At 45.1% G+C, this 21439-nt stretch overlaps 1 protein-coding gene across 3 annotated transcripts in view; it reads left to right on the plus strand.

The window, feature by feature from the left end:
* Positions 1 to 21439, plus strand: part of LOC132401859 (mediator of RNA polymerase II transcription subunit 30-like) — a 109373-nt gene that overhangs the window by 44789 nt on the left and 43145 nt on the right. For all 3 annotated transcript variants that reach the window (XM_059984167.1, XM_059984158.1, XM_059984148.1), the window contains exon 3: positions 15064 to 15222. In XM_059984167.1, coding sequence (XP_059840150.1) covers positions 15064 to 15222 — 159 coding nt within the window. The remainder of the gene's footprint in view (positions 1 to 15063; positions 15223 to 21439) is intronic.

Consider the following 21439-nt stretch of genomic DNA (forward strand, 5'->3'; position numbering starts at 1 on the left):
ACTTTGTAGAGATCTGTTTTCAGTTTGACGTGAAAGAGTTTTTTTTCTGTTGATCTGTGTCACAATTAAATCCACTGGGATTCAATGTTGTAGAACAATAAAACATGAAAACTTCTAAGGGAGGTAAATACTTTTTATGGGCACTGTACTTACAGACATCAGCTGGAATTGAGCCTCGGTAAGAGTTCTGAATCAAAATCACAAGTTAAAATATCAAATACATTATCATATTGGGTGACCTCTCTTGGGCCCAGCACATGGATGTAATCACAAGAAAGGTGCCACAGTGTCTTGTCTTTACTTAGGAATTTAAGGAGGTTTGGCTTGTAAATGAACACTCCAGTGCAGTATTGCACAGTTAGAAGTAACCTTGTGGTCTGGCATGGCAATTTAAATGGTTGGGAGAGTAAGAACCTGCAGAGCAGTGGACTACGTCCAGTACATCATGGTCGTATCTACAGAAGACGCTGACTCTCCACCATCGGTGACATCTACAGAATCAGTCATCAAGTTTCCTTACCACCGGGCCCACAGTAGTGGATCCAGAAGCCTGAAGCCCCACACCATCAGGTTCAAACATTCAGTTCTTCAACCAGCTGGGAAAGTCTTTAATCGTAGAAAAAGTACAGCACAGTCATCAAGTACATCATAGTCATAGAAAAGTACAGCACAGAAAAAGGCCCTTCGGCCATCTAGTCCATTCAAAACCATTTAAACTTCCTATTCCCATTGACCTGCACTGGGACCATAGCCCTCCACACCCCTACCACCCACACACTCACCACCCACTCACCCAACCAACCTCAGTAGATAAACCCTGTTTCCATTGTTACGTACTCGTGACACATGACAGTGGTACCCTTGTCACGTGACTGGGGTTGAAGCTATACTGGACTTGAGGTAATGGTCTTGTGATGGTGGAGTGACGTAATTTTCCCGCCAGTAGAGATCATGTGACAGGTTTTTTTTCAGGTTATAAAAGGAAGACCCCACCCTGTGAGGAGGGGCAGTTCGTGGCTGGATTTGCCAAGTTGACTTCATGCCACTGCGTGATTTAATGTGATGACGCAGTTTAGTTGAAAGATGTTTTATCTAATGCCTAAAGTTTAAAAGGTCATTGCCAGCAGGTTCTTTACAATTCTACTAGTTTGAGAATCAGTGGAGAGTGAAGATCGGAGTTCGGGAGTTAAAGATCGAGGAGAATCGATTTCTATGGTGAAACGGGTTCGACCTTATTTAATCCTTATTCGGAAAGGAATTCATTGACTGTTCTCGTGTTAATCTCTGCGGGATAGCAGAAGATTGAGGACAGTGTGATAAAGGAAAGGTCAGTGCCTTTAAGCCGTTTCGTTTCATTTCGTTTCGTAAATTTTTCGTGGGAAAAGTTCGACGCTGGGGATCGAAGCAAAGCGACGTGAAAGAGAATTTAAATCGTCTTATAAAGTCTCTCCTTTTAAATGGACTGTGAGCATATCGAACTTTTGGCAATACCACTTTAAAGAACTGTTTTTGCAATATCGCTTTAAAAACTGTTTGAGCTGCCGCACAGCAGTTGATTTCTGGTTACGTTAGTGTTTGTTTACTTTTGGGGGGTTTGTTTTCTGAGTTTAATAAACGTGTTGTTTGTTATAAAAAAACCCTTGCCGAACTCATATATTTATTGTTGCCTGAATACGTAACACCATTTACCCTATCTATACCCCATATAATTTTGTATATCTCAAATTTCCTCTCAATCTGCTATGTTCCAAGGAATGAAGTCCAGACCTATTCAATCTTCCTTGTAACTTGGGTCTAATCTACTAATTAAATTTGCAGATGATGCTATACTGATTGGCCTTATTTCAAATAATAACGAGGCAACCTACAGTGAAGAAGTCATCGCCCTGACACAGTGGTTTCCAGAAAACAACCTCTCCCTCAATGTTGCAGAAACAAAGGAGCTGATTGTGGAGACTTGAGGCAAACTCGCACCTATTGACATCAATGGATCTGGGGTTGAGAGGGTGAACAGCTTTAAGTTCCTCGGCATGCACATCACCCAGGACCCCACATGGTCTGTACTGGCTGTGTGGTGAAAAAGCACAACAATGCCTCTTTCACCTCAGACGGTTGAAGAAGTTCAGCATGAGCCCCCAAATCCCAAGGACTTAGTGCAAGGGCACAATTGAGAGCATCCTGACTGGCTGCATCACTGCCTGGTATAGAAACTGTACCTTCCTCAATCGCAGGACTCTGCAGAGAGTGGTGCAGACAGCCTAGCCCATATGTGAATGTGAACTTCCCGCTATCCAGGACACTTACCGTGACAGGTGCGTAAAAAGGGCCCGAAGGATCATTGGGAGCCCGAGTCACCCCAACCATAAACTACTCCAGCTGGGAAAAAGTACTGCAGCATTAAAGCCAGGATGAAAAGGCTCCAGAACAGCTTCTTCCACCGGGCCATTATACTGTTTATTACAAATTACTACAATTTGAACATTGCACATTCAGATGGAGACTGAACGTGTAGACTTTTGCTCATGTATGCGAAGGATGTATGAAATAAAGTCAATTCAATTCCTCAAGTCCCAACAGCGTCTTTGGAAATTTTCTACGCACTCTTTCAACCTTATTTACATCTTTCCTGTAGATAGGTGACTAAAACTGCAACCAGTACTCCAAATTAGGCCCCCCAGCAAATTAAACAACTTCAACATCTCCTGTATTCAATACATTTAGTTATGAACACCAATGTTCTGACAAATGGTTCCATTTACTGTTTTGAGATGTAGTCCCTGCATTGTGGCAGTTTCTCCAAAGGTATATTAATTTATTGCAATTTTATTAATTGATACAGCAGTGTAGCGGCTAACATAACACTATTACGGAGCCAGCCACCCAGGTTCAATTCCTGCTGCAAAGTTATGAGGCATATAGATAGGGTAAATACAAGCAATGTTTTTCCACTGAGGTTGGAGCTGGATGTCATGGGTTAAGGGCGAAAGGTGAAAACTTTAAGGGGAACGTGAAGCAAAATTTCACTTAGAGGTTGGTGAGAGTGTGGAATGAGCTGGCAGTGCAGTGGCGCATGCAAGCTCAATTTCAACATTTGAGAGAAGTTTGGATAGGTACATGAATGGGAAAGGTTATGGAGGGCTATGGTCTCAGTGCAGGTCGATGGGAGTAGGCAGTTTAAATGGTTTGGCATGGACAAGATGGGCCGAAGGGCCTGTTTCTCTGCTGTCTGTATGTTTTTCCCATGAATGTGTGCATTCCAGGTGCTTTGGTTTCCTCCCTCATTCCAAAGACACATGGGTTTGTTGGTTAATTGGTCGCGGGTGTAATTGAACAGCGCAGGCTCATTGGGACAAAAGGACCTTTTGCTGTTCTCTAAATAAAATAAACTTGTTGGTGGAACTCTAACTGTTCTACTGAAATTGACCCTAGTAATCACTGTTTATAAAGTGTACAGAAATGACTCTGAAATTTTCTCACTTTCTTGCCCTTAGATTGAATGGGACCAGAGCTGGAGGTCATGGGTTCAAGGGTGAAAGGTGAAGTATTTAAGGGGAACAGCTGAGGTACAGCTTCCCTCAGAGGGTGGTGAGAGTGTTGAACGAGCTGCCAGTGGAAGTGATGAATGCAAGAACGATTTCAACATTTGAGAGAAGTTTGTATAGGGACATGGATGGGAAGGGGGTTTGGATGGATATGGTCTGGGTGCAGTTCAGTGGTGATAGGTAGATCAGTTCGGTATGGACTGGATGGGCCAAAGGACCTGTGCTGTGTAGTACTCTGACTCTATTTGTGGTGAGTAGATGCCATATTCTAGGTTCTCCCTAGCTAAGTCAACTGGCCTGCAATGCAATTAGAAACAAGCTATTCCTTTCGTCTCCTAAACGTCTCATACTTTTGAAGGATGAAAAAAGAACTCTGAAATCTTTTGACCTCAGACATGCTACTCGTGCTGTGGCATGGCATTGAATCCCCTTTGTCCAGGCTGCTTCTGTGTTTGTCTATCTTCTGTTGGAGTGGCCAAATCCAGGAACTGATCATTGATGCGGAGGCACCAAATTATGAGATCTAGCACTGGAGGTTACTCAGAGCGTAGAGCTGTCATAGCTCGGAGCATTCCGGAACTCTGCCGTTGCCTGTAAGGAGTCTCTGTACAAATCCCTGTGGAATGTGTGGGTTTCCCCTCGATTCTCCGGTTTCTTCGCACAATCCAAGTGCGTACCAGGTAGATAAATTGGTCATTGTAAATTGTCCCACAGTTAGGTTTGGGGTAATCGGGTGTGCCAGAAAGTTGCTGGGAGGGCCATACATTATCTCTAAATTTTAACTAAACTTTGTACTTCCTTTGATTGTATTTTGGAATCCTTAATGGCATTCTGGGAAATGAAAGAAAAAACATTTCCTTTGGAGACATGGGACATGTCCTGTTAATAACATAGAAATAAATCTTTCATGTTTTCTACTGATTCCCTTTGCCGGTTACCTAGGGAACATTTATTGTGCATCACTCAGCAGTCTGTTCTTTTGTCCGTTGCTTGTTTATCTAATTTCCCTCTTTGAACTTCCACCGAGTTCAGTGAGTGACTTCCAGATGTCACTTGAGTCTTTCAGCAGACAATAATGGCAGAAATCATAGGCGATCTCTGCAGTGCCGTAACATTAGACTGCAAATTCCAGTGGTTTTAATTGAAATAAGAAATAGGCTCATTGGGTTTATTGGGTTGGATCCTTTTTCACCGCAATTTGCTACCTTTTTCAGAAATTCCTTTCTGCTTTCTTTGCAATGTATCCATTTCTTTCTTGCTTAAGCCCAGCTCCCCTTGGCTGCCAACATCAGCTTGCCAGAGTCCTCTGTCCTGGGCCCGTCAAGTTGTCCCCAAGTGTTAGATCATCTTCTTGGTGTCCTTTCTCTCCCAGGGATGAAGTCTTTGGGCTACCTACCATAAACCAGCAGATATTGGAATACACCTGACCTGACTGCATTGTCAGAAGAAGCACTGCAGGTTAATTCTACATGCTTCCCCTGTGCTGTTTAATTTGGGGATGGTATTGGGGGTGGGCGTGTCATCACTGTTCAATTTGGAAACGTTTTTAGCATTCCATTAAGTCATTAAGTTTCTTATACCATTCATATTCAAAACTAAAGTTTTGAAGTTTTTAATTTGAAGATATCTGAATAAAGTTATTTTTAAGTTTATTACCCCTCCTGGGGCATAAGTGGCCAACGGCCAGTCGCTGGATTTCTCTGTCATGCTCCATTCTTTCAAGTTGTCCCACTTTTAGCCCACCTTCTTGGTATATCCTTCCTTTCTCAGGGATAATGTCTTTGGAACTTCTGTTGGTGTTTCTGTAGCTCTGGGTTTTTATGGGATGGAATTGCGAGTCTATAACAGTGATGTTTTGTCGCTTTTTTTTTGCGTGGGAGGGGCTTGGGGGTTAGGGGTTTGATGTTTCATCTACTGTGTCCGGGTTAGTTTTTGTGCGAGGGAGGGGTTGGGGAGGGCTGTGTGATTGGTGAGTTAGATTCTTTTTCTTTTCTGTGTGGGAGAGGGGTTGATATCTTTTCTTTCAATGACCCCATGGTTTTTCTGCATTTCATGACTATCTGGAGAAGACGAATTCCAGAGTTGCATCCTGTGAACGTACTTTAATAGTAAAATGAACCTTTGAACCATGCTCAACCTTCCTCCTTCCACAGCTGGGCTAGGGATTGTCCATGGTGGAGTTACCCATTTCTTGTACAATGTGTTTTTTTTTCTCAGTTTCAATTTTGAATCTTTTTTATTGGTCTGATTGGAGTGTGTTCCATGTGAAAAGTATTTCACATACATATACGGAGAGATTAAACAGACACGAGTTAAATTCACAGAGATTACTGGGTTTTTTCATGCAGCTGATGTTCTAATGCTTTGAATGGGATCATGTGATGTGGTTGCTATCTGCTGAGCAATGCCTTTATCTAATCTTTTCGTTAATGCAATAGACATCTGTTTTTTTTCCCTGGAGGTGAATTGTAATTGACCGTTCTGTGAAGTGGGGGTGATTTCAAATCATTCAAAAAATATATAGTTAGGAATTCCTCAATCATAAAATGCTGGAAATATCTCAAAGTTCAAAGGGGCGGCACAGTAGCGTAGTCGATAGACAATATCAGCAGGTGCAGAAGTAGGCCATTTGGCCCTTCTAGCCAGCTCCGCCATTCACTGTGATCACGGCTGATCATACACAATCAGTACCCCGTTCCTGCCCTCTCCCCATATCCCTTGACCCCGCTATCTATAAGAGCTCTATCTAACTCCCTCTTGAATGCATCCAGAGACTTGACCTCCACTACCTTCTGGGGCAGAGCATTCCACATTTCCACCACTCTCTGGGTGAAAAAGTTTTTCTGCATCTCAGTTCTAAATGGCCTACCCCTTATTCTTAAACTGTGGCCTCTAGTTTTGTTTGTAATATACATAAATGATCTGGATGATGGGGTGGTAAATTGGATTAGTAAGTATGCCGATAATACTAAGGTAGGAGGTGTTGTGGATAATGAGGTGGATTTTCAAAGCTTGCAGGGAGATTTATGCCGGTTAGAAGAATGGGCTGAACGTTGGCAGATGGAGTTTAATGCTGAGAAGTGTGAGGTTCTACATTTTGGCAGGAATAATCCAAATAGAACATACAGAGTAAATGGAAGGGCATTGAGGAATGCAGAGGAACAGAGAGATCTAGGAATAACTGTGCATAGTTCCCTGAAAGTGGAGTCTCAAGTAGATAGGGTGGTGAAGAGGGCTTTTGGAACGCTGGCCTTTATAAATCAAAGCATTGAGTACAGAAGTTGGGATGTAATGCTAAAGTTGTACAAGGCATTGGTAAGGCCAAATTTGGAATATTGTGTGCAGTTCTGGTCACCGAATTATAGGAAAGATATCAATAAATTAGAGAGAGTGCAGAGACGATTTACTAGGATGTTACCTGGGTTTCAGCAATTAAGTTACAGAGAAAGGTTGAACAAGTTAGGTCTCTATTCATTGGAGCGTAGAAGGTTGAGGGGGGATTTGATCAAGGTATTTAAAATTTTGAGAGGGATAGATAGAGTTGACGTGAACAGGCTGTTTCCATTGAGAGTAGGGGAGATTCAAACTAGAGGACATGATTTGAGAGTTAGGGGGCAGAAGTTTAAGGGAAACACGAGGGGGTATTTCTTTACTCAAAGAGTGATAGCTGTGTGGAATGAGCTTCCTGTAGAAGTAGTAGAGGCCAGTTCAGTTGTGTCATTTAAGGTAAAATTGGATAGGTATATGGACAGGAAAGGAGTGGAGGGTTATGGGCTGAGTGCGGGTAGGTGGGACTAGGTGAGATTAAGGGTTCGGCACGGACTAGGAGGGCCAAGATGGCCTGTTTCCGTGCTGTGATTGTTATATATTGTTATATTGTTAGTTCTGGACTCACCCATCAGCGGGAACCTGCTTCCTGCCTCCAGTGTGTCCAATCCCTTAATAATCTTATATGTTTCAATCAGATCCCCTCTCATCCTTCTAAATTCCAGTGTAGTGATTAGGTTAGCACAACACTTTACAGTACAGGCGACGCAGGTTCAGTTCCCTCCACTGATTGAATTGACTTTATTACTTACATCCTTCTTATTCATGAGGAGTAAAAATCTTTGTTACGTTTCCATCTAAATGTGCCTGTAAGGAGTTTCCTCCAGGTGCTCCGGTTTCGTCCCACAGTCCAAAGATGTACTGGTTGGTAGGTTAATTGGGCATTGTAAGTTGTCCCGTGATTAGGCTAGGGTTAAATTGAGGAATGCAGCTCGAAGGGCCTTTTCCACAATGGATCTCAGTAAATAAATCAACTTCAGTGTCCAGCAGGTCGGGCTGCATCTTTAGGAAGAGAAAATAAGTTAACATTTCAGGCCAAAGGCTTTTCATTATCTTATGTTTCACTCTGCTCGCCTGTCTGATATCAGTTCAGTTAATTTAACCCTTTTTTTTAAGCATTAAAGAGTAAATAGAGCAGACCAGAGCAAATAAGTATGTTTCCAAAAAACCTTCGCACTTGTCAGAAAGTCTTGACTTCAGAGTTGTTTATTTTTAAATTTTATCAGAATCAGAGACTGGTTTATTCTCAGAATCAGCTTTAAATTCACTGGCATGTGTCGTGAAATTAAAGAGCAAACACAAGGAAATCTGCAAACGCTGGAAATTCAAACAATAACACACACAAAATGCTGCTAGAACACAGCAGGTCAGGCAGCATCTATAGGGAGAAGCACTGTCGACATTTTGGGCCGAGACCCTTCGTCAGGACTAACTGAAAGGAAAGATAGTAAGAGATTTGAAAGTAGTGGGGGGAGGGGGAATTGCAAAATGATAGGAGAAGACCAGAGGGGGTGGGATGAGGCTAAGAGCTGGAAAGGTGATTGGCGAAAGTGATACAGAGCTGGAGAAGGGAAAGGATCATGGGACGGGAAGCCTTGGGAGAAAGAAAGGTGGGGGGGAAGCCATCAGGTTGGAGGCTACCCAGCCGGTATATGAGGTGGTGTTCCTCCAACCTGAGTTTGGATTCATGATCAAGGGGTAAATAAGAGGAGGTTGGGACCTCACGATAAAACCTGCTGATAAGGGGGGAGCTGTTGTTGTCTGGCGTACTGAACTCTACCTGGCCGAGGCACAGTGACAACACTCTGATACCTCCTCTTATTTACCCCTTGATCATGACCCCACTAAGGAGCACCAGGCCATTGTCTCCTATACCATCAGCAACCTTGTAAGCTCTGGGGATCTCCCATCCACTGTCACCAACCTCATAGTTACCACACCACGCACTTCCCGTTTCTACCTCCTACCCAAGATCCACAAACCTGCCTGTCCAGGTAGACCTATTGTCTCAGCTTGCTCCTGCCCCACTGAACTCATTTCTGCATACCTTGACACTGTCTTATCCCCCCTTGTTCAATCTATTCCCACTTATGTTCGTGACACTTCTCATGCTTTGAATTTTTTCAATGATTTTAAGTTCCCTGGCCCCCGCTGTCTTATTTTCACCATGGACGTCCAGTCCCTATATACCTCCATCCCCCACCGAGATGGTCTCAAAGCTTTTCGCTTTTTTTTGGATTCCAGACCTAACCAATCCAACCTCTACCACCACTCTCCTCCATCTAGCGGAATTAGTACTTACTCTCAATAATTTCTCCTTTGGCTCTTCCCACTTCCTCCAAACCAAGGGTGTAGCCATAGGCACCCGCATGGGTCCCAGTTATGCCTGCCTTTTTGTTGGCCTTGTGCAACAGTCCATGTTCCAAGTCTATACGGGTATCCGTCCCCCTCTTTTCCTTTGCTGCATCGACAACTCCATTGACGCTGCCTCTTGCACGCATCCTGAGCTCATTGACTTCATTAACGTTGCCTCCAACTTTCACCCTGCCCTCAAATTTCCGACACCTTCCCTCCCCTTTCTTGATCTTTCTGTCTCCATCTCTGGAGACGGCCTATCTACTGATATCTATTATAAGCCTACAGACTCTCACAGCTATCTGGACTATTTCTCTTCCCACCCTGTCTCTTGCAAAAATACCATCCCCTTCTCACAATTCCTCAGTCTCCGCTGCATCTGCTCTCAGGATGAGGCTTTTCATTCCAGGACGAAGGAGATGTCTTCTTTTTTTAAACAAAGGGGCTTCCCTTCGTCCACCATCAACTCTGCTCTCAAATGCATCTCTCCCATTTCCCGCACATTTGCCCTCACCCCATCCACCCGCCACCCCACTCGGGATAGGGATCCCCTTGTCCTTACGTACCACCCCACCAGCCTCCAGGTCCAACATATAATTCTCCGTAACTTCCGCCACCTCCAACGGGATGCCACGACCAAGCACATCTTTCCCTCCCCCCTCTTCCTGCTTTTCACAGGGATCACTCCCTACACAACTCCCTTGTCCACTCGTCCCCCCCATCCCTTCCCACCGATCTCCCTCCTGGCACTTAACCTTGTAAGCGGAACAAGTGCTGCACCTGCCCTTACACTTCCTCCCTCACCACCATTCAGGGTCCCAGACAGTCCTTCCAGGTGAGGCGACACTTCACCTTTGAGTTGGCTGGTGTGGTATACTGCGTCTGGTGCTCCCGATGTGGCCTTTTATATATTGGTGAGACCCAAGGCAGACTGGGAGACCGTTTCGCTGAACACCTACGCTCAGTCTGCCAGAAAAAGCAGGATTTCCCAGTGGCCACACATTTTAATTCCATGTCCCATTCCCATTCTGATATGTCTATCCATGGCCTCCTCTATTGTCAAAATGAATCCAAACTCAAGTTGGAGGAACAACACCTTATATACCGGCTGGGTAGCCTCTAACCTGATGGCATGAACATTGACTTCTCTAACTTCCATTAATGCTCCTCCTCCCCTTCTTACCCCATCCCTGACATATTTAGTTTTTTGCCTGTTCTCCATCTCCCTCTGGTGCTTCCCCTCCCTTTCCTCCCGAGGCCTCTCGTCCCATGATCCTTTCCCTTCTCCAGCTCTGTATCACTTTCACCAATCACCTTTCTAGCTCTTAGCTTCATCCCATCCCCTCCAGTCTTCTCCTATCATTTTGCATTTCCCCCTTCCCCCACTACTTTCAAATCTCTTACTATCTTTCCCTTCAGTTAGTCCTGACGAAGGGTCTCGGCCCGAAACGTCGACAGCGCTTCTCCCTATAGCTGCCTGGCATGCTGTGTTCCACCAGCATTTTGTGTGTCAAATAGATGGAAAAGTCCATTGTTGTTGTCGTGAAATTAGTTAACTTTGTGGCAAATGTTTATATATTAGTTAAATTTAGTAAGTAGTGCAAAAGAAGGAAATTTAAAGAAAGTAGTGAGATGGTGTTCATGGGTTCAATGTCCATTCTGAAATCTGAAGGCAGAGGGGAAGAACCTGTTTCTCAATCATAGAGTGTGTGGCTTCAGGCTGGCAGCAATAAGTAGAGGGCATGCCCTGAGTGATGGGGGTCCTTAATGATAGAAGTTACTTTTTTGGGGCGTCGCTCCTTGAAGATGACCTGGATACTATGGAGGCTACTGCCCGTGATGGAGCTGACTAACTTAACTCTCTGCCTTGATCCTGTGCAGTAGCCCCCCTCCCCCATGCCAGACGATGATGCAGCCAGTTCACTTGTCAATAAAGCCATAAGATAGAGGAGCAGAATTATGCCAATGACCCATCGAATCTGCTCCACTATTTCACTTTCCCTCTCAGCCCCAAACTCCTGCCTTCTCCCTGTTACCCTTCATACCTCGACTAACCAAGAATCCATCGACCTCTGCCTTAAATATACCCAATGACTTGGCCTCCACAGCCACCTGTGGCAATGAATTCCACAGATTCACCACTCTCTGACTAAGGAAATTCCTCCGTCCGCAACAAGCAGGGTTTCCCAGTGCCCAGTTACTTTCATTCCAGTCCCTGGGAAATCATGCTTGACTAATCTTCTGGAATTTTTTGAGGATATAACTATGAAAATGGACAAGGGAGTGCCAGTGGATGTAGAGTACCCGGATTTTCAGAAAGCCTTTGATAAGGTCCCACATAGGAGATTAGTGGGAAAAATTAGAGCACATGGTATTGGGGGTAGGGTACTAACATGGACAGAAAATTGGTTGGCAGACAAGAAACAAAGAATAGGGATTAACGAGTCCTTTTCAGAATGGCAGGCAGTGACTAGTGGGGTACCACAAGGCTCAGTGCTGGGACCACAGCTATTTACAATAGACATTAATGATTTAGATGAAGGGATTAAAAGTAACGTTAGCAAATTTGCAGATGACTCAAAAATGGGTGGCAGTGTGAAATATGAGGAGGATGTTAGGAGAATGCAGGGTGATTTAGATAGGTAGAGTGAGTGGGCAGATGCATGGCAGATGCAGTTTAATGTGGATAAATGTGAAGTTATCCACTTTGGTGGCAAGAACAGGAAGGCAGATTACTATCTGAATGGTGTTAAGTTAGGAAAAGGGGAAGTACAACGAGATCTAGGTGTCCTTGTTCATTAGTCACTGAAAGTAAGCATGCAGGTACAGTAGGCAGTGAAGAAAGCTAATGGCATGGTGACCTTCATAACAAGGGGAGTTGAGTATAGGAGCAAAGAGGACCTTCTGCAGTTGTACAGGGCCCTGGTGAGACCACACCTGGAGTATTGTGTTAGTTTTGGTCTCCAAATTTGAGGAAGGACATTCTTGCTATTGAGGGAGTGCAGTATAGGTTCACGAGGTTAATTCCCAGGATGGCGGGACTGTCACATGTTGAAAGATTGGAACGACTGGGCTTGTATACACTGGAATTTAGAAGGATGAGAGGGGATCTGATTGAAACATATAAGATTATTAAGGGATTGGACATGCTAGAGGCAGGAAACATGTTCCCGATGTTGGGGGAGTCCAGAACCAGAGGCCACAGTTTAAGAATAAGGGGTAGGCCATTTAGAATGGAGTTGAGGAAAAACTTTTTCACCCAGAGAGTTATGGATCTATGGAATGCTCTGCCTCAGACCTCAGAAGGCAGTGGAGGCCAATTCTCTGGATGCTTTCAAGAGTTAGATAGAGCTCTTAAAGATAGCGGAGTCAAGGATGGGGAGAAGGCAAGAACAGGGTACTGATTGTGGATGATCAACCATGATCACATTGAATGGCGGTGCTGGCTCGAATGGCCTACTCCTGCACCTATTGTCTATTGTTTGTCCTCGACCTCCTCTGCTGCATCAGTGGCGCCATTCTCAGGTTGGAGGCATAACACCTCGTATTCCACCTGGGTAGCCTCCAACCTGAAGGCGGTATCATCAAGTTCTCTAACTCTTGGTATTTTCACCCCCTCCCCTTTTTTTTCTTCTTCTTCAATTCTCCACTCTGGCTCTCTGCTTTAACTTTTCTCTTCTCCTCACCTGCTATCACTTCCCCCTGGTGCCTCTTCTCCTTCCTTTTCTCTATGGTCCACCCTGCACCCAGATCAGATTCCTTCCTCAGCCCTTTACCATTTCCAAGTATCACTTCCCAGCTTCTCACTTCATCCCCTCCCCCCACCTGGCCCAATTGCCTTCACTTTCACCTTCTAGCTTGCCTTCCTTCCCCTTCCCCCCACCTTCTCATTCCAGCTTCTTTTCCCTTCAGTTCCAGTCCTGATGAAGAGTCTTTCCCCGAAACGCTGAATATTTATTCCTTTCCATAGATGCCACCTGAACTGCTGATTTCCTCCAGCACTGGGGCTGAGAGGAAAATCAGATCAGCCAAGCAGAAGCAGACTTGTTGGGCCAAATGGCCTAATTCTGCTCCTGTATCTCATGGTCTTCTGGTCATTCGACATCTCAGGCCAAAACCCTTCATCAGGACTGGAAAGAAAGTGGGGAAGAAGTATGGGAATCCTCTGGTCCAGCACAGGACAGGGGGCCTTACTCCTATGTCAGCACTTGGGCTAAGCTTTGAGAGTTTGACTAACCGTAGGTGTTAGGCAGATGTGGCTGGCGCCAGGGCCGGGAGCTGTGAATCTAGTCTGATTGAGCTGCCCTGTTGGGAAAAGACAGAACTGCTTTGGATGGCCGTTAGATTTACTGATGCCGTCAACTCAGCAAAACATCCTGCTCTTTTGGCAAGCAAAATCTTGCGTGCACACTTGACCTTCAGAACTGTCACTCTGAGGTGTGTGCTTAAACTCGGCTAGAGCCCAATGTCAGCGTGATCCTGAGAGAAATGCTAGTCAATAAATAACTTACAAAGAGATGCAGCAGAATAGCTCTGTTTGTCACATGTGCCTCGAAACATGCAGTGGAATTTGTCATTCACCAATGCAGTCGGAGGATTTTTTTAATACATTAAAATACACATGGGATGGACCTGTAGGGTAGTGGTGGGCACAGCACTCTACAGTACCGGTGACCCGGGTTCAATTCCAGCGGCTGCCTGCAAGGAGTTTGCACGTTCTCCCCGTGACCATGTGGGTGTCCTCGGGGTGCTCTGGTTTCCTCCCACAGTCCAAAGACGTTCCAGTCAGTCGGTCAGTTGGTCCTGTGATGAGGCGAGCATTAAATTGGGGGATTGCTGGGCTGCATGCCTCAAAGGGCCAGACAGACCTCTGCACTGCACACACAAAATGCTGGAGGAACTCAACAGGCCAGGCAGCCGCTGAGTCCCCTCCAGCATTCCCCGCGTGTTGCTTGGGTTTCCAGCATCTGCAGATTTTCTCAACTTTGTCCTACTCCACACTGTATCTCAGTATTAAAAAATAAACTTTATTCATAATAAAAAAAATTCCGGAATAAATGGTACAAATCCTTTTCTTTCTGCCTTTCGTAGACTGTGTTAAGTGGTGTTCTATAATAACCGGTAGTGCTGCTGCTGCCACTCGTGATTCCCGAAGGTGTTGACACTATTACAGTAATCTTGGAAATAGGGTGCAGAGTAGGCACATCTAACCCTTTGACCCTGATACTCCAGCAATCCAGATTCAACCCTAACCTAATCAGGGGAGAATTTATAATGACCAGTTAACCCACCTACTGGTACGTTGTGCAGTGTGGGTGGAAACTGGAACACTCGGAGAAAACCCGCACAGTCCACAGGGAGGACGTCCATATACCGGAATTGACGTCGGAATTGAACTCCGAACTCCGATGCTCCAAGCTGTATAATCAGGGGGCTTCCTCACCCAACCTGTCCTGCAGCGGAAGAACCCTGTACTGTGGTCCTTCCCCACACAGTCCGGGGATTGTGCCGGGCAGTTGGCAAGTGTCGCCATGCTTCCAGCACCAATGCAGCATGCCCACAACTCGACAACCCCAACCTGCCACCTTTGGAATGTGGGAGGAAACTGGAGCACCTGGAAGAATCCCGTGCATTCACGAGGAGAATGCATGAGTTCCAAACGGGCAGCGGAGGGAATTAAACCCAGATCGGTAATCGCTGGTGCTGTAAAGCCCTGGGCTAACTGCTATGCTACCCTGCAATGATGTCTGGAACTGTTCAAAATTTTTACGTAGTACAGCTGATAATGTGACAATTTTCATTATGGTAAAAGTGTCAATTTGTGCTCTGCATGTTTCAGTTGCCCAATGGTGTGTCGTATCACACAGCCACACATCAGGACAGGCAGGGGAAACTGCAGGAACACCTCCGCCAGTTGTCTGTCCTCTTCCGGAAGCTGAGACTGGTCTATGACAAATGCAGCGAAAACTGTGCCGGCCTAGATCCTGTCCCGATGGAGGTAAGATGCAAGTGGTGTGGGGAGCTGGAGGTGGGATGGTCCCAAAGTATGCCAACAGCAAGATTAGATTTTAAAATTACTTACTGCTTGTTATGCTGCAGGCACTTAGGGCGGCAGTGAAGGTCCTCCACATCTCTCTCTGTCGCTCACACTTGTAGAGGGATTCTTCATCGCTGTCTCTGTAACCGTTTTGTTTGACCAGTCGGGTTTGTCAGCCCTGAGCTGAACCCCCGACCCTGGAGGACCGGTGGACCACTCGGAGTCTGGCCTCTACGCTTCGATCTATTTGGCATGGGTGACCCGAGTGAAAGCCAAAGCACAGGGCCCTGCCTGACTCCAGCCAACTTAACCCTCCGGGTCACTGAGGCACTCAAACCTCCAAACCACGGCAAGGTGTAGACTGCTTGGAGGATTTTAAAAATAAGTTTTTAAACTTCTTTTTTAAAAACATCAACTTTTTTTTTGTCAGATGTAGCTCAAAATATTGAAACGTACAGTGAAATGTGTTGTTTGTATCAACAGCCTGGAGCCTGAGGATGTACTGGGGGGCAGTCCGCAAGGGTTGCCATTGCTTCCGGTGTCAACATGGCATGGCCACAACTTACTAACCCCAGCCGTTTTTATGCCGTGGATCAATACTATTATGTAAGGGGACTGTGGACCCCAGGTTGGGAACCATTGCCCTAACCTGTGTGTCTTTGAAATTTGGGAGGAGACTGAAGCAAACCCACACAGTCACGGGGAGAACATACAAACTCCTTACAGACAGTGGTGGGAATTGAACCGTGATCATTGGCACTACAAAATGTTGAGCTAACTAAGCTCTCCGCTACCGTGCCTGCCCTTTAGAAACAGTATAGAGATATAGGAACAATATAAGGTGGAGCAGCCACTCACATTGCTTCCTTGTAATCATCCCTTGTTCCAAATGAACGTGAAATTTATTACTTTATAGTCACCAAACAATTGATGCTAGAGCATACAATCATCACAGCGATATTTGATTCTGCGCTTCACGCTCCCTGCAGTACAAGTCGATAGTGAGTATAATAAAAATTTAAATTATAAATCATAAATAGAAAAGGGAAAGTAAGGTAGTACAAAAAAAACCGAGAGACAGGTCCGGATATTTGGAAGGGACGGCCCAGATCCAGGTCAGGATCCGTTCAGCGGTCTTATCACAGTTAGAAAGAAGTTGTTCCCAAATCTGGCCGTACGAGTCTTCAAGCTCCTGAACCTTCTCCCGGAGGAAAGGGGGACTAAAAATGTGTTGGCTGGAGATAGCACACACAAAATGCTGGAGGACCTCAGCAGGCCAGGCAGCATCTATGGGGTTTCAGGCTGAGACCCTTCAGCAGGACTGGAGAAAGAAGAATGAGGAGTCAGAGATAGAGGGTGGGGGAGGGGAGGGAGAAACACAAGGTGATGGGTGAAACTGGGAGGGGGAGAGGAAGGGTGAAGTGACGAGTTGGGATGTTGACTGGTGAAAGAGAAACAGGGCTGGAGAAGGGGGAGTCTAATAGGAGAGGACAGAAGTCCATGGAAGAAAGAAAAAGGGGGAGGAGTACCAGAGGGAAGTGATGGGCAGGCAAAGAGATATAGTGAGAGAGGGAAAAGAGGATGGGGAAGTGGTGAAGTAGGGGGAGGGGGGGGCGGCTTCCCTGGAAGTTCGAAAAATCGATGTTCATGTGGTCAAATTGGAGGCTACCCAGATGGAATATAAGTGAAGCTCCTCCAATCCGAGTGTGGCCTCATCGTGACAGTAGAGGAGGACATGGACTGACATGTCGGAATGGGACTGGGAAGTGGAATTAAAATGGGTGGTCACTGAGAGATCTCACACTTTCTGGTGGAGAGAGCTTAGGTGCTTGGCGAAGCAGTTTCCCAATCTACGTTGGTTCTCACCGATAGACAAGAGGCTGCTGGGAGCACTGGATACAATATCTAATTCATCTAATGTTTAACTGAACACATAAACTCTGTCATCTTCATTAGGGATACAGTTTAACTGAGTAACAAATGATGTATTTAAATGAAACAGAACAAATTAGAACACTACCAATACTACTACAGGATTATAAAACTGTATTTTATTTCAGAATCAGGTTTATTATCACCAGCATGTGAAGTGAAATTTGTTAATTTAGCAGTAGCAGTTCAATGCAGTGCATAGTCTAGCAGAGAAAATAATAATAAATAAAATTACAAAAGAATAAATAAACAAGTAAATCAGTTACATATATTGAATAGATAACAGAAACTGCAAAAACAGAAATACTGTATATTAAAGTGAGATAGTGTCCAAAAGATTCAATGTCCATTTACAAATCAGATGGCAGAGAGGAGGCTGAGTGTGTGCCTTCAGGCTTCTGTACCTCCTGCCTGATGGAATTAATCCAGTGTAAATGGGCTGGCTAATTTTGTTCATTTACAGTCAATCAGAAAAATATGGCAGGCGTTGGTTGTTCATCATAATCGGGCGATGATAGTGAATCCTGTGTGGGAGAGTTTTTAAAGTGGAAAAGTTGTGCACTGGGGCAGTTCCTCTAATTCAGCCTCAGAAGTCTGGGTCCACTGGTATGAACAAATGACACAAACTGGGGTCTTCCCTGCTTGCTGTGGACGTCCATGACCTTGTCCTGCCCTGGAGCCGCCTTTCTGTCCTTTGGATCTCACTGTAGGTCTAATCTGCCCAGTTCGCCGGAGCTGACTTTGCATGCTAGGACAGGCGTATCCCCATCTCACCGGAGTGTGAGACCCATCAGCTACCCTCACCTGGTTTAGCCCACCTGTCTAAGTGGTGTACCGAGGTGTGGCCACTCTCGCATGCAAACAAACAGCTACTTGGAGCCACAGGTGAGAGCTGAGTGTCCGGTGGGGACAACGTGAGTGAGCTGCCCCAGAATGGACACAACAAGCCCCACTCCAGATGTACTGTATTCTTCAAGTAAGCATCAAGATTTGACTGCCTTTTCTTAAGTTTTTTCTCACGTAGCTGTTCTCGGTAGCAGGAAATCTTGTTGAGAACACCTCTCGCTCCCAGTCAGGGTCATTATCGATGAGCTGGTCCATGATTTGAGTGATCGTGGTGACGCTGGTGCTGAGGTTTCTTGCTAGTGTTTCCTCTTCTCCATCCGTCCTCAGATTCACCCAGGATGTGTGGCTCTGCCGGTTCTCGAAGCATCCTTGTTATTAATACTCCCACCATGACAATGCAGTTTCACATCCATGCTAATGCTTTTCCTAGCCATCTTCGGTGTCATACCGTCACTGGAAGTTGCAAGCCATTTTCCAGACATTATGGGTGAAAAATATGGAGTAAATTGGTGAGGGAACAAGAACGTTTACACATGCGAGAGAGGCAGAGCGTGAAGTAATACGTGATTGGCTGTGAGTGGCTCAGAGCTTTCTCGTTGGCTGATTTGAATGTTTACTGTAATGGCAGATGCTTTTGACAAGTTTTAAGTGTTGTTTAGAATGAATTTTTGTCATTTAAAAAATTCCAATAAAGAATTGAGTAAGGGTAATGCGGGCTCAGGGTCCTGAATAAACAGCAAATGAGAATGCTAAGTGATGAAACAGATCTTTCCTGAGCTGTGTGTTAAGTGGCAGGGATATATTAGTAACAATGTGTTAGTGCAGGAAATGGCCAGATAACGCCTTCCCTGATCTCATGCTGAGGTTGTCAATAACTACCAGTTAACACCAACAGTGAGTTATTGTCTTCCCCTGCATAGTTTCTGTAGTACAGAATCAGAACGTCCCACATCCAGCGAGTCATTTCGATGACCCCAAAGCATCATTAAACACAAGAGATTATGGCCATGCTGGAAATCTTCAGCAACACAGAGGGAATACAGCGGGACCTCACCAAATCAAGCAGCATTTGTAGAGTGGAATAAACAGTTGACGTTTTGGCTGTGAAAGGTTTTATTTCCTGAAGGTTGTTTCGCATTTTAATTTATATTCATTATCCATTTCCTAACTCCAGAGTAATCCCCCCACCTCTAATCTCACTGCTGCCATCAGGAAGGAGGTACAGGAACCAGGTTCAGGAACAGTTATTAACCCTCTACCATCAGGCTGCTGAACCGTAAGGGAATAACATCACCTAACTTCAGGTGCCCCGTCATTGAAATGTTCCCACAACCTATGGACTCACTTTCAAGGACTCTTCACCTCATGTTCTCAATATTTATTGCTTATAATAAATCAGCAATAAATAGGAATGAGAGGAGCTGAGTTATAAGGTGTTACGAACCCCGTAACTGGGTATCTTACCAGCAAAGATAGGAATATCCGTTGAAGTCTGATGATACTATTTTTAACAGTATTTATTAGTAAAAATACAGAAAAATAACATCAATACAAAGATACAGATAATATACGTCATCAATACTAAACCTAAAAGTGCGGGTATAATATTAATCAATAAGAAATAAGCTCTATCGTTGTCTAGGGGATAATGAATTGTCCAATGGAAATATAAAGTTCAGTTCAGTTCATGCAGGCTGCAGTAGTTGTTGGTTGCTGTGTTGCAATTGTTGGAGAGAGAGAGAGAGTAACAGCTATTGACTTGCCGACTTTCCTTTTTGATCTTGATCCGTCGATGCGTTGTTGTTGTGGCCATTCACGTATGACCCCTCCGTCCTTTAGCTAGACCGTTCTTCCGTGGTGGACTCGTCACCCAGGCAAGGGTGGACACACACACGCCCCCACCGGTCTCGTAGCATCTTTCCTGGTGCGTCTGAGGGGTTGTTTCCCCAGACCTTACTTTTATCCCCACTCACGGGGTCTCAGGTGTCAATCAGGTTGGGACGATGCAACCCATCAACCAGACCGCTCTGGTTGCCCCCTGAGGGGTTTCAATGAATAGAACAGTACTCAATACATGATTCCTTCTCCAAGAGACAGTAGCAGTAATCAGTGGTTCCCTTCTGCTTTTGTTAGGAGACATTCCACTTTTGTGTATCTCTGCGTTGTCACTCTCTCATTAACTGACATCAGCTGTTTATCTCTCATCTCCTCGGTATCAGACCCGAAATAATAGCGGTTTTGCGATTCTCAAAAAGGGTGGGGGGGGGCGACTTTGCACCCTTCTGCCCATCAGAGTTGCTCCTCATTTGTAACAAAGGAAAGAGTGAATAGGTTGGAACTATATTCCCTAGAAGAATGAGGGGAGATTTGATAGAGTTATACAGATTTAAGAGATATAGATAAATATAAGCAGATTTTTTGCAAGTGTAACCCCCTGGGTCGCCTCAGGCTCGCTCAGCTCGTTCTCGTCTAGGGGGAGCAGCCTTCGGCCCCGCCAAACTGGGTAATCAGCTGGTGTGGATGCTGTGTGATGTCCCCGCCTCACCCAAAAACAGACAGTACACCATAAGTGATTAAATGAATACAATTTATAAAGGTTACTATAACTAAGTGATTAATAACGATACAGTAAATATGAAGAGAAAAAATAAAGAAAAGGCACCAAACTTATCAAAGTCCAAACCACTTCATGCGCAACCGTTGGAGCTCAATTACTGAAGTCTTCTGGCCACCACTCGATCCCCTCCGAACTCCTCGACTTGCAGCTCAGGACCCTCTGAGTGGTCAACCAAGCACATCTAGCTTCATCCCCCCTCCTCGGAGTACCTCCTGGCCTCGGACCCCCGCTTGGGGTCCGTTCCTCACCCAGCTTACAGCATTGTGTCCTCTCTCTCAACCCCCTCACGCCGATCTCCCCAAAAGCCCGTCAACAAAAGCTTACAGACTCAGAAGAAAGAACATTAATCCCCATTTGGTTTACAAAGGAATACAATTCTCATTATCAGTAAATTAGCATTCCTGCTAGTTAACAAAACAAAGAAGCCCTTTTGATTACATACACAGTAACAAAGAAAAAAGAAGAAACCCCCTTTACACATGGGTTGGGTGGGACTACAATTAGAGGTCATGGGTTAAGGGTGTAAGATAAAAAGTTTAAGGGGAACATGAGGGGAAACTTATTCATCCCGAGAGTCGTGAGACTGTAGAATGAGCTGCCGGTACAAGTGGTGCGTGCGAGCTCAATTTCAATGTTTAATAACTTTGGATGGGTACGTGGAAGGGAAGGGAAGGGTACTGGGGAGGTTATGGTCCTGGTGCAGGTTAATGTGATTAAACACTCAGCACAGACTAGATGGGTCAAAGAGCCTGTTTCTGTGCTGTAGAGTTCGATGACTTTATG

The sequence above is a fragment of the Hypanus sabinus genome, chromosome 1 (genome assembly GCF_030144855.1).
Source record: "Hypanus sabinus isolate sHypSab1 chromosome 1, sHypSab1.hap1, whole genome shotgun sequence".
Lineage (NCBI taxonomy): Eukaryota > Metazoa > Chordata > Chondrichthyes > Myliobatiformes > Dasyatidae > Hypanus > Hypanus sabinus.